The following is a 12,059-nucleotide window of genomic DNA, read 5'->3' as shown; positions in this document are numbered from 1 at the left end:
AAGATGCATTTAAATGAATTAAATGAATTAAATGAATTGTTTTTGTTTCTGTCTTTTTAGAAGCTCAGCAACGCAGAGGGGGCGCTGGACTCTTTCTTTTTTTTAGTTTAATGGCACTTGCATTCTAAAAACTCAAAAAGCTCTTTTGGCTTTTTGCCACGGACACAATAATGGCTTGCGAGCCAGAGGCCCAGCGGCCTCTCTGGCTGCGCTGCAGCAGCAAATAAATATTTTAAAATTCACTTTTTGCATTTTAAATGTTTTTAAATGCAAAAAAAAGAATAAATTTGCCTCAAAGTCTTCACCAGAACGGGCCTTTATTGGCACTCCGTTAAAGCCTCAATAGCAACAAAAAAAAGAACTAATTTGCGTTCATAAAAGTCCAAAAAGGCTTTTCAAAAGTCCTAAAAAACACTTTTTCATTTCAAGTCGGGAGCCCTTTTGAGTTTAAAAAACTTTTTGGAATTTCTCAGTTTTTAGTTTTGCCTGAAATGGAGTTTTTGGAAATTCAAAAAGGTCCATTTCTTTCTTATTTTCCTTCTTTTTATGAAAGAGTTTGACAGGAAATGGAGTTTTTAGAAGTTTAAAAAGATCCATTTCTTTCTTATTTTCTTTTTTTATTCTTTGTAATTAATCCGGGACTCGGGGGCTTTTAATTTCTTCTTTCGGAAAATAAAAATCCACCTTTTCAAAGTTGTGATATAAAAAAAGAATTTAAAATTTAAATTGTTTTTTAGCAACATTTAAAATTTTAAATTCTCTTTTTAAATATTTATTTTTCAAGTATTATTTATGAATGCTTTATTTCCAATTAGGGAATATTTTGAAATAAAAATAAAAGTGATTTAAATTAAAATAAAAGTAATTAAGATTAAAATAAAGTAAAAGTAATTGTAATTGAACAAAAATAAAAGCAATTATAATTGAATTAAATGTAAGTAATTTAAATTGAAGTGAAATAAAAGACATTAAAATTCGAACTAAAACAAAAGTAATTTAAATTCAACTAAAATAACAGCATTTAAAATTCAAACAAAATAAAGTAAATAAAATTAAACTGATGAACTAAAATAGAAGCAATTATAATTGAAGTAAAATAGAGGTAATCAAAATTAAAATAAAATAAAAGTAAATAAAGTAAAATAAAAGTAATTAAATGGAATTATAATTGAACTCAAAACGAGCAGCAGCCGCAACAAATGATGCTTCCAAAGGTGGATACTTAAGAAACTATTATTATTATTATTTATTATTATTATTAATTATTATTATTATAAGTATTATTATTATCATTTATTATTATTATTATTATTATATTATTTTGCTATTATTATTATTGTATCACTATTTGTTATTATTATTATTACTAGTGCATTATTATTATTATTTATTATTATTATTATTTTTATTGTATTATTATTTGTTATTATTATTGCTATTATTATTATTATTATTGTTATTATTATTATTATCATTATTAATATTAATATTATTATTATTATTATTATTATTATTATTATTATTATTATTATCATTATTATTATTATTACATTTTGTTTATCTATTTGTTCTAAGTTCTTCTACTTCGCCGATCTGAACAAGTCAAAGGCGCATGCGGCAAAAACAGCCGCCGGGGTCTTTCATCTCAAACTTGAATTGTGGCTTCGAGAAAGCAAAAAACGAAAATAAAACGGAAATAAAATGAAAAAAAAAGAAATAAAATGAAAATAAAATGAAATAAAATGAAAATAAAATGAAATAAAATGAAAATAAAATGAAATAAAATGCAAAAAGGCCAAAAGAACGTGCAAATGCGTCTCAGATGCGCGGCTCGTTTACTCCGATTCGCGCAGAAGCAAATTCAAGTTCAACTTTCTGGAATTTGCGTCTGCTGCGCTGCTAATTGCTGCTGCAGCTCTCTCTCGCGGCCCGCAGCAAATAAATAAATAAATAAAAGAATTAAATGAATTTAATTGGCGAAAATTCTTTCAAGTTTTCCCCCTTTTCAGCTGGGCAGACACGCAACTGGGGGCGCTCAGTGTGGCGCAGCGAGCAGTGCACGAAACACAGCCCGGCAATTCTCGCTGAATTCCTCTGAATTTCTTTTTGCGTTTCAGAAACTCAAAAAGGAATTCAAATGCAGAGTTGGGAATTAAAATTAATTCAAAATTCAACTCTTTAGCCCGCCGCCCAGCCGCTGCTGCAGCCTCCGCCACACCCGCAAGACCAGCGTTTCACCGGTGGTCTTCGGGTGTACAGGGAGCTTTGCGGAGGCGCGGCGGGCTCCAGTTCAATTTGAATGCAAACACTTTTATTAAATGCAAATTAAAAGAAGTTTGAATTCACTTTTTGGAGTTGCACTGCTGGAAGATCCGCGGGAAACCCGCGGGCTTTCCCGGGGCCCGCAGCGGCACACCTGCTAGCCATCGAGCCGGCGCGCGATTCGCGGCTTCTTCTCCGCGATTAAGTTTCTTTTTTTCTTCTTAATTGAATTAAAACCAAAACGGAGTTAATTGAAAGGCAAAAGGGCTCTTCGGCGCGCCCAGAGGCTGCAGATCGCCCCCCTGCTGCTGCTGCTGCTGCTGCTGCTGCTGCTGCTGCAGCTTCTCGCGGCGAAGCCAAACTGCCCAGCTTTGGCCCCGCGGGCCCCTCGGGCTCTGCACACCAGCCAAGTGGGCGGTGAAGCCAGGGGCCCCTCAGTGCAGCTTTCTGTGTGTGCAGCTGCAGCAAAAGGTCCCTTTTAAGTGCCATTTAGTGCCATTTGGAACTCCTTTTCTCCGTTTTGAGGGCCCCCGGGGGCCCCCCTTGGCCTTGCCTTTGCTGCTGTCTTCAGGGGAGGCTCTGGGGCGTTTGGGGAGCCGCGGGACTCTTGGGGTGTACGTACACCGCAATGGGGGCCCCAGAACTCGCCCCACAGCCGCCCCAGCCCGAGGGAACTGCCCCCGAGGCTGCTGCTGCTGCTGCTGCTGCTGCTGCTGCTGCTGCTGCTGCGCCCCCAGAAGCTGCAGCAGATCCAAAAAACAAAAGTGACGGGGAAGCTCCCCGTTCGCCGCGGCCGGTGTACGTGCACTTGGGGTGTACAGACACCTGAAGCCGAGCAGTTTGCTGCTGTCTTTGCACCATGCCATTAGCTGCTCGTTTTCATTCTTTTTGATTTCTTTTTAATTCAGCATTTGTTTTAATTTAAATTTAACTTTTAATTCAACTTTAGTTCAACTTTTATTAATTCAAACAGTTCTGCTGCGGGGCTTCTGCTCACTTTGCATGCGCTGCTGCTGCTGCTGCTGCTGCTGCTGCTGCTGCTTTTGCTGCAGCATTCCACTCTCGGGGCTTGCTGCTCTTGCTGCTGACGCGTAAGAGTTTGCTGCAGCTGCAGAGCCTTGCATGCATGCTGTTGTTTCAATTTTAATTTAATTCTGTTAATTTAATTTAATTTAATTTAATTTAATTTAATTCAATTTAATTTTAATTTAATTAAATAGCAGCAGCAGCAAATTTAAAAGGCTTTTGTCTGCAGAGGGCGAAAGCTGAATACCCAGCCAGCTCCTGTCTATGAAGGAAGCGGCACAGTGGGGGCTGGCGGAAGCCCAGCAGCAGCAGCAGCAGCAGCAGCAGCAGCAGCAGCAGGAGCAGCAGCAGCAGCAGGCTCTTCTCCAAGGCCTTACGGTGGCCCGCCCGGCGCAGGGGCGTAAGCGACCGCAGCCCGCAGCCTGTTGCTGCCGTTTTTGCTGCTGCTGCTGCTGCTGCTGCTGCTGTTGCTGCTGCTGCTGCTGTTGCCGTTGCTGTTGCTGTTGCTGCTGCTGTTGCTGTTGCTGTTGCTGCTGCTTTTGCTGCTGCTGTTGCTGCTGCTGTTGCTGCCTCTGGGGAGAGGCGTTGAATTTCTATTTGATTTTTTCGGAGAAAAAAGGAATTGAATTTGCATTTATGTTCTGGGGAAATAAAATTGAATTTAAATGAAATTTAATTTAAATTTCTTTTCCAAAATTATTCAGAAATGGAATTTAATTTTATTTTCTTTTTTCTTTTTTATTTTCAGGTCACCAGTGGTTGGGGGCGTCCGCGTTATGCCGACAGCAGACGCAGAAGTCCAGCGGATCCTGTGAGTCAGAACTGCAGCAGCAGCAGCAGCTGCAGCAGCTGCAGCAGCAGCAGCATCAGCTGCAGCAGCAGCAGTTGCTGCAGCAGCAGCTGCTGCTGCTGCTGCTGTTTCTGTTCCTGTTACTGTCACTGTTCCTCTTGCGGTTATTGTCGCTTGTTTCTTTTGCTGCTGTTGCTGTTGCTGTTGCCGCTGTTCCCTTGCTGCTGCTGCTGCTGTTGCTGCTGCAGCAGCAGCAGCTGCTGCTGCTGCTGCTGCTGTTACCGTGCTTCTTTGGCGCTGTTTGTGGCCTAAGGAAGCAGCCACTGAGTCTAAAGTCACTTGCTGCTGCTGGGTAAAAGGTTCCTTTTGCAGCAGCAGCAGCAGCAGCAGCAGCAAAGTCTCAAATCACAAAAACATTTATTTTGTTTTATTTTAATTCAGAGCCGAAAGACTGAAGAAGACTGGGTGACTGTGGGGCCACTGGGGTGTACGTACACCCCAGAGGGAGGAAGTTGAATTCACAGATATGACGGAGGAGTTTGAGAGGTTTATTAAACCCCTTATGAGGGTTTATTAAACCCCGTACGAGGGTTTATTAAACCCCTTATGAGGGTTTATTAGACCCCTTATGAGGGTTTATTAAACCCCTTATGAGGGTTTATTAAACCCCTCATGAGGGTTTATTGAACTTCTCATCAGGGTTTACCGATCCACTCACGAGGGTTTACTAAACCCCTCATGAGGGTTTATTAAAGTCCCTCATGAGGGTTTATTAAAGCCCCTCATGAGGGTTTATTAGTCTCCCTTATGGGGGCTTATAAAACCCCTCACGAGGGTTTATTAAACCCCTCATGAGGGTCTTATTAATGCACCTCATGAGGGTTTATTAAACCCCGAATGAGGGTTTATTGAAAGCCCTCGTGAGGGTTTATTAGACCCTTCATGAGGGTTTATTGAGTCCCTCACGAAGGTTTATCAAACCCCAAATGAGGGTTTACCAAACCCCGAATGAGGGTTTATTAAGGGCCCCCATGAGGGTTTATTAGACCCCTCATGAGGGTTTATTAAAGCCCCTGATGAGGGTTTGTTAAAGTCCCCCCATGAGGGTTTACAAAACCCCTCCTGAGGGTTTACTAAACCCCTCATTAGGGTTTACTAAACCCTAAATGAGGGTTTATGGAAGCAGCATTTGGGCCGCTTGGGGGCACATGGGGAAGCAGCAAATTGCCCGCAGCTTTGGAGGAAAACTCTGGAGCATTTTATTTAAAAACGAAAATAATTAAATAGCATTTTATTTAAAAATAATAATTAAAATTTTATTTAAAAATAATTAATTAGTTTTTTGTTTTTTAAAAAATAATTAAAAACGAAGTCTACGCAGGGGCCGGTGCTGCAGCCTGTCTTGCTGCTCGTTCGGGCTTGGCTTGGGCTAAACCGTTGCAGCAGCAGCAGCAGCAGCAGCAGTAGCAGCAGCAACAGCAGCAGCAGCAGTAGCAGCAGCAGCAGCAGTAGCAGCAGCAGCAGCAGTAGCAGCAGCAGCAGCTGCTGCTGCTGCTGCTGCTGCAGGTGCATGCGGCGTCTGCTGACCCGGCGTTCTAGATGGGCTTTTGGAGTTTTGCGTCAATTGGATTCAGTGCATGCATTTTGCATGCATTTTGCATGCACTTTTGCATGCATTTTGCATGCATTTTGCATGCATTTTGCATGCATTTTGCATGCACTTTTGCATGCATTTTGCATGCACTTTTGCATGCATTTTGCATGCACTTTTGCATGCATTTTGCATGCACTTTTGCATGCACTTTGCATGCACTTTTGCAAGCATAAGGAAGAAAGATAAGGAGGACACAAATTTAGTCTGCAGCAGCTGCTGCGCTGCACGCCTCAGGTCGAGCAGCAAAACAGCAGCAAGTAAGAGGAGCCTGCTGCTGCTGCTGCTGCTGCTGCTGCTGTTGCTGCTGCTGCTGTTGCCCGGTTGCGGCCAGTCCCTGCTCTGCCGCTACCCTCGAGGGCTTTGCCTCCATTCAAAGGCAGCCCAACAGCAGCAGCAGCAGCATCAGCAGCAGCAGCAGCAGCAGCGGCAGCAGCAGCGGCAGCAGCAGCAAAGAGATGGGCCAGATGAAGAAACCTTATCCTTTAGGGGGTCCTGGCGCTGCAGCAAAACTGCAGAAAAGCGGCAGCAGAGCAGCTGCAGCAGAACTGCAGCAGCGCAGCAGCAGAGCTGCTGCAGCAGAGCTGCTGCAGCAGCAGCAGAGCTGCTGCAGCAGCAGATAGCGCGGCTCACTAGCTGCTAAGGCGGGCCAAAAATATGTCAGGAGATTTGCTGCCTTTTGGCCCAGAGCCAGCGCGCAGTCGAAGAACAAAGCCCTGCTGCAGCTGCTGCAGCAGCAGCAGCAGCACCAACAGGGCTTTGTTTTTTCTGCTGCAGCAGCTGCAGCATCAGCAGCAGCTACAGCAGCAGCTGCAGCAGGGAGTTCGGCCTGCAGCAGCAACTGCAGCAGGGCCTTGTCCTTCGAACTCAAAAAGAAGGTCTTTTCCGCTTTTATGCTTATGCTGATAGCAGACATAGCAGCAGCAGCAGCAGCAGCAGCAGCAGCAGCAGCAGCAGCAGCAAGGCTGGCTGAATCGGGGCGTGGGTAACGAGCAGTTTTGACCAGCGGCTGCAAAGCAGGCCGCCCGCGGCTGTTTTATTGCATTAAACTTTAAAATTAAAATTAAATAAAAAATTATTTTTAAAAATGATTTATTAAATAAATTAAAAAGAGGAAATTGCCGCAGAGTCCGCCGTTTCGCCCGCAGCCGACTGCTGGCAGCCGGGCGGGGGGCCCCCCGCGCCAAAGGGGGCCCCATCGATTCCCAGACCCGTTTTTGCCGCGAAGTCCCTCAAATGCAGTTTTATTTAAATAAAAATGAAAAGTAAAACTGTTTTGTTTGATTTAATTTCTTTTGTGGCATCGCCGGAGCTGCTGGGGGTTCGGGCGTTCCGGCCGGCGCGCTGAGGTGTCCAGACACCGCAGCGCTCCGCGCGACGCCGCGGAACCGAATCCGGGGATAAAAGTGCCGCCAGTTTAATTCTTTTGGAATAAATGAGAAATACGGAGGAGTTTTCGAGTTGGGTTGACGGAAATGTGGGCGACTGGCTGCTGGAAAGCTTGAGCTACGAGTTCTCCCACCCGCTGCTGCGCTGGGCCACGGGCGGTAAGCCTCGGGGCTCTTCCGGGCTCTTTCTTGGCCAAATAAAGGCGTTTTGGACTCAAAATGGATCATTTTAAAACTATTTTTATTTTATATTTTGCTGCAGTTCAAACTTTTCTCTTTTTCGCCTTTTTTCCCTCAAAAATCCGCCTTTTCTCCACTTTGCGCAACGCCCTCCGCAGGCCTGCGGCTGCGCCACGGGGACCTCCTCTGCGTGCGCGGCGACACCGGGACAGCCAAGAGTTTGTTTTTGTCGGTGGGCTTTTGAGATCTCAAAAAGAGGAAAAGTTTGTCCCTTTTTGCATGCACAAATCCATTTATTCAATTAATTGCCATTTCCCCTTCTTTGTCCCGAAAAACTCCTTCATTTGCGCGAAAAAAGCGCCAAAAAACACGCAAAACCACCCCGAATTGCTGCTGCTGCGCTGCTGCTGCTGCGCTGCTGCTGCTGCTGCGCTGCTGCTGCTGCTGCGCTGCTGCTGCGCTGCTGCTGCGGCCTGCGGTGTACGTACACCAGCAACTCCTCGCGGAGCTTTTGCTGCCGCAAACCGCCGGAGGTTTTGGCCAAGAAACTCTTTTGCTTTTGGGCACTGATGGCATTTCTCCAAACTTCCTCAAAGACCAAATCAGCAGCCGCGTGAGCCCGCACACAGCTAGCTAGCTAGCTAGCTAGCTAGCTAGCTGGCTGGCTAGCTGGCCAGCTAGCTAGATGGCTAGCTGCAGCTGGCTAGCTAGCTAGCTGGCTGGCTAGCTGCAGCTAGCTAGCTAGCTAGCTGGCTAGCTGCAGCTGGCTAGGTGTCTAGCTGCAGCTGGTTAGCTGGCTAGCTGCAGCTAGCTAACTGGCTAGCTGCAGCTAGCTGCAGCTAGCTGCACCTGGCTGGAAGCTAGCTGCTGCGGACTTGTAGCTGCGGCTAGCCGTGGCTACCTGCAGCAGCTAGCTGCAGCTAGCCGGCAGCTAGCTGCTGCTTTTGCTGCTGCTGCAGCGTGAAAACGCGAAGCAGCAGCCTGCGTTTTGCTGCTGCAGGTCCCCGAAAAGCTGCAGAGTTTGGGGCTGGGGCAATCTGCTGTGGAGGCAAGCTTTGCGTGAGGCAGCAGCAGCAGCAGCAGCAGCAGCAGCAGCAGCAGCAGCAGCAGCAGCAGCATTTTATTTTGATATTTTGTCATTTTGCTTCATTTTTGCTCCTTTTTTCTCCCACTTTATTCATTTATTCTCTTCTTTTCTCCGCAATTGAAAGAAAGTCCATTTATTGTCATTTAATTTCAATTTATTCTTTTTTTTATTTCAGAAATCTCCACATTTTCTCCGTAGCTGCCCCGCAGCAACTCGAAGCTTTTGCTGCTGCGCTGCCCCGCCTCTTTGAGGGCCCCCTGCGCAGCTGCCGCGTTGCTGTCTTTGACGACTTGGACTTGGGTGGGCTATCTTAACTGCAGCAGCAGCAGCAGCAGCAGCAGCAGCAGCAGCGGCAGCAGCAGCAGCAGCAGCAGCGACAGCAGCAGCAGCAGCAGCAGCAAAGGGCTGCTGCTGCAGTTGTGGAAGGGCTGCTGGGGCTGCTGGCTTGAGAAGGCGCTGGGCGGCATCATCGGAGTTGCTTTAAATGCATTTAAATGTTTTGATTATTTAAATTAATTTAATTATTTTGATTTATTTAAATTAATTAAAATCTTTTATTTATTTATTTCGAAAAGTGACGGACGGGAAGTTCCCCGAAGCTGCGCGAGCTGAGGTGTACAGACAGCTCAACCAACGCGCTCGCGCCGGCGCATAAGTCGAATTTAATTCATTTTGGATGTTTTTTGGTCCTTTTTAGTTCATTTTAATCCATTTTAATTAATTTTAATTAATTTTAATCAAATTAATTGATTTTAATTCCATTTATTGCCTTTTTCCGACACTTTCCACGCAGGAATGGCTTCTTCCAGCCCCCAGATCCCCCGCCTGACAGAAGCTGTCCGCGCTTTCCTGCAGGCAGCTTCCCGCAGCCGGCTGCTGCTGATCTATTCTCTTAATAAACGCACAAGCCCCGCAGCAGCAGCAGCAGCAGCAGCAGCGGCAGCAACGGCAGCAGCAGAGGCTTCGTCGGACCCGAAAGCTGCAGGGCCGCTGCTGCAGCACCGCCAGCCGCAGCTGCAGCAGAGCCCCACGGCGGCCGCCCCACACGCCGCAGCAGCAGCAGCAGCAGCAGCTGCAGCAGCAGCAGCTGCAGCAGCTCCCCGCGTAGTGGCGGAAGACTGGAGAGCCCCCAGGCGGTTCGTACTGCACTTCCACCGCGAGGCGCCCCCGCCGCTGCAGCAGCAGCAGCAGCCACAGCAGCAGCAGCAGCAACAGCAGCAGCAGCAGCAGGGTGGGTCTGCTTCTACTTTCTTGTGCACTTCGGAAGCAGCAGGCAGCTGCTTCTTTTCTGTTGGCGCCGACGGCCAGTTTGCTGTCTTGCGCACAGAGCCCTAACTACCCCCACATAGAAATGCTGCTGCTGCTGCTGCAGTTGCTGCTGCTGCTGCTGCAGCTGCTGCTGCTGCAGCAGCAAGTAAACCGACAGGTAGTGGCTGTGTCTCTTAGCTAACACTAAAAAGCCACTTGGGCTAAAAAGAGTTCCAAAGAGAAAACTTGGCACTCTCTGCACCCCGCAAACTCCGCGGCCTCCGCGGCGCCTCAGCAGCAGCTGCTGCAGCAGCTGCTGCTGCAGCTGCTGCAGCAGCTGCAGCAGTGCTGCAGCAGCTGCAGCAGTGCTGCAGCAGCTGCAGCACTAACAGCAGCACCAGCTCGAGCAGCCCTAACAGCAGCAGCGCGTGCAGCAGCTGCTGCAGCAGCTACAGCAGCAGCTCCAGCAGCTGCAGCAACAGCTCCACAGCCGCTGCCGCCGCCGCTCCTGCTGCTGCTGCTGCAGCAGCAGCAGCAGCAGCAGCAGCAGCTAAAGGCGGTGCTCGTACTGGCCCGCCTCCGTGAGGTAGCGAACACTTTTGGAAACGACATAATTGGACTTTTCAATTACTCGCAGCTGCCGAATGCAAAAGCCGCTGGCTGTGGCCCCCGGCAAAGAAAAGGAAAGCCGCAGGGGGCCCCTCGCGGGCGAGGGGGGGCCCCCCACTTCCAGCTGGAAACGCAGCACGTACTCGCAGCCCCCGGGGAACCTGCGCAGCAGCAGCAGCAGCAGCAGCAGCAGCAGCAGCAGCAGCGGCAGCGGTGGAGGCGCTGCGGGAGACCCGCGGCGCGGCGAGAGCCCGCAGCTGCAGCGGCTGCTGCTGCTGCTGCAGCAGCGGGAAACTGCGGGCCCGCTGCAGCAGCAGCAAGACGGGCCGCAGCACCCCAGAGGCCTACAGCAACTGCAGCAGCAGCAGCAGCAGCAGCAGCAGCAGCTCACCGGGAAAGGCGCCAGATAACTGCGAGCTGGGAATTGTCGAAGTGGGCTTTGCCCCAAGAAGACTGCAGAACGTTCATGACCGCAACTTCCGGAGGAGTTGGGACAATAACCTGGAAAGAAAAAGGAAAACAAACAAATAAAACAAAAATAAAATCGAAATAAAGAAATAAAAGAAAAATAAAATCGAAATAAAGAAATAAAAGAAAAATAAAATCGAAATAAAGTCAAAAGGAAAAAAAAGCGAAAAATTCGACGCGCGGCGACCCCCCAGGTGTACGTACACCCCAGCCCCGCGGGGTGTATAGGCACCTCGATGTTCCGCGCAGTCAAATTTCCGGAATAAAGAGCTTTTAGAAAAACCAAATATTCGAACTGTCCTTTTTTCTTTTCGTAAAAGAAAGGACACACTTTTATCGGCACTTCGATGTCTTCTTTGCACCTGCAGCAGCAGCAGCAGCAGCAGCAGCAGCAGCAGCAGCAGCAGCAAACTGCACACGCCCAGTGTACGTACACCGCAGCGCACGCGCAGCCCCACACCCCACCCCCGCCCCGCCCCAACACCGCAGCAAGCAACTCAAGCTGCTGCTGCTGCTGCTGCTGCTCTGCTGCTGCCGTTTCTGCTGCTGCTGCTGCTGCTGCTGCTGCTGCTGCTGCTGCTGCTGCTCGCCTGTAAGAAATGAGTTCGAAGGTGCCTTCGGGGGGAATAAAGGAAATGGAAACTTCCGGGATTTGCTTCCCCACACGAACACACTGGTGGTAGCAGCAGCCGCAAAGCCGTACCCTTTCTTTGGCCCCGGCGGGGGGCCCCCCCTCCAGCACTTCTGCTGCAGCTCTTTGCGCCAGCACGGAGCTGCTGGGGGCCCCCGGGGCCCCGGGGGCCCCCGGGGCCCCGGGGGCCCCTCCGGGGGCCCCCGGGGGCCCCTCCCGGGGCCCCCTCGTTTGGTTCCTTGCTGCTTCCGCAGCAGCAGCGGGCAGCGGCGAGTTCGTAATGGCCTGGATCCGGGGCCCGGGGGGCCCCCCGGGGGCCCCCCCGGGGGGCCCCCCGGGGCCCCCGGGGCCCCCGGGGCCCCCGGGGCCCCCGGGGGCCCCCGGGGGCCCCTGGGGAGCTGCGAAGTGCTGCTGCTGCAGCTCGTTGGTGGTGAGTCTGCACTCGGGGAAGCCCGACAAGGCGCAGCAAACGAAGACCTTTCCTTCGACTTCTTGGCGCAGCAAAGTCCCATTTGCTGCCACCAAAAAATGCAACTTTTCGACTACTGACAACTCCAGGCGGTTCCGCCGGTGCCAAACGCCGGGGGGCCTCCAGGGGGCCCCCCCGGTGGCTTGCGCCGCCAGCCGCGCGCCCTCCGCGCTGCTGCTGCTGGGGGGGCCCCCCAGGGGGGCCCCCAGGGGGGCCCCCAGGGGGGCCCCCAGGGGGGCCCCCAGGGGGC

The 12,059-nt window shown here is 49.6% G+C and overlaps 3 protein-coding genes across 3 annotated transcripts; 2 read left to right on the top strand and 1 right to left on the bottom strand.

Moving 5' to 3' along the window:
* Positions 1–2,890: 2,890 nt before the first annotated feature.
* ENH_00058630 (hypothetical protein, conserved) lies at positions 2,891–4,103 on the top strand (the record flags this gene model as incomplete). The annotated part of the gene is made up of 4 exons (XM_013583600.1): positions 2,891–3,060; positions 3,315–3,353; positions 3,518–3,688; positions 4,037–4,103. The coding sequence occupies 4 exons, from the start codon at positions 2,891–2,893 to the stop codon at positions 4,101–4,103; spliced, it is 447 nt and encodes a 148-aa protein (XP_013439054.1).
* A 3,061-nt stretch (positions 4,104–7,164) lies between these two features.
* On the top strand, positions 7,165–9,719 carry ENH_00058620 (hypothetical protein, conserved; the record flags this gene model as incomplete). The annotated part of the gene is made up of 5 exons (XM_013583599.1): positions 7,165–7,276; positions 7,456–7,529; positions 8,298–8,356; positions 8,560–8,684; positions 9,178–9,719. The coding sequence occupies 5 exons, from the start codon at positions 7,165–7,167 to the stop codon at positions 9,717–9,719; spliced, it is 912 nt and encodes a 303-aa protein (XP_013439053.1).
* A 463-nt stretch (positions 9,720–10,182) lies between these two features.
* ENH_00058610 (Clathrin-adaptor medium chain AP-2, related) lies at positions 10,183–12,059 on the bottom strand (the record flags this gene model as incomplete). Its single annotated transcript, XM_013583598.1, has 4 exons — positions 10,183–10,402; positions 10,633–10,742; positions 10,942–11,071; positions 11,144–12,059. Coding segments are annotated over 4 exons (1,376 nt in total), but the record flags the coding sequence as incomplete, so codon positions are not given.

Source organism: Eimeria necatrix, genomic scaffold (genome assembly GCF_000499385.1).
Source record: "Eimeria necatrix Houghton genomic scaffold, Enh_scaff4, whole genome shotgun sequence".
Lineage (NCBI taxonomy): Eukaryota > Apicomplexa > Conoidasida > Eucoccidiorida > Eimeriidae > Eimeria > Eimeria necatrix.
This window is presented reverse-complemented; position numbering and strand designations above follow the sequence as displayed.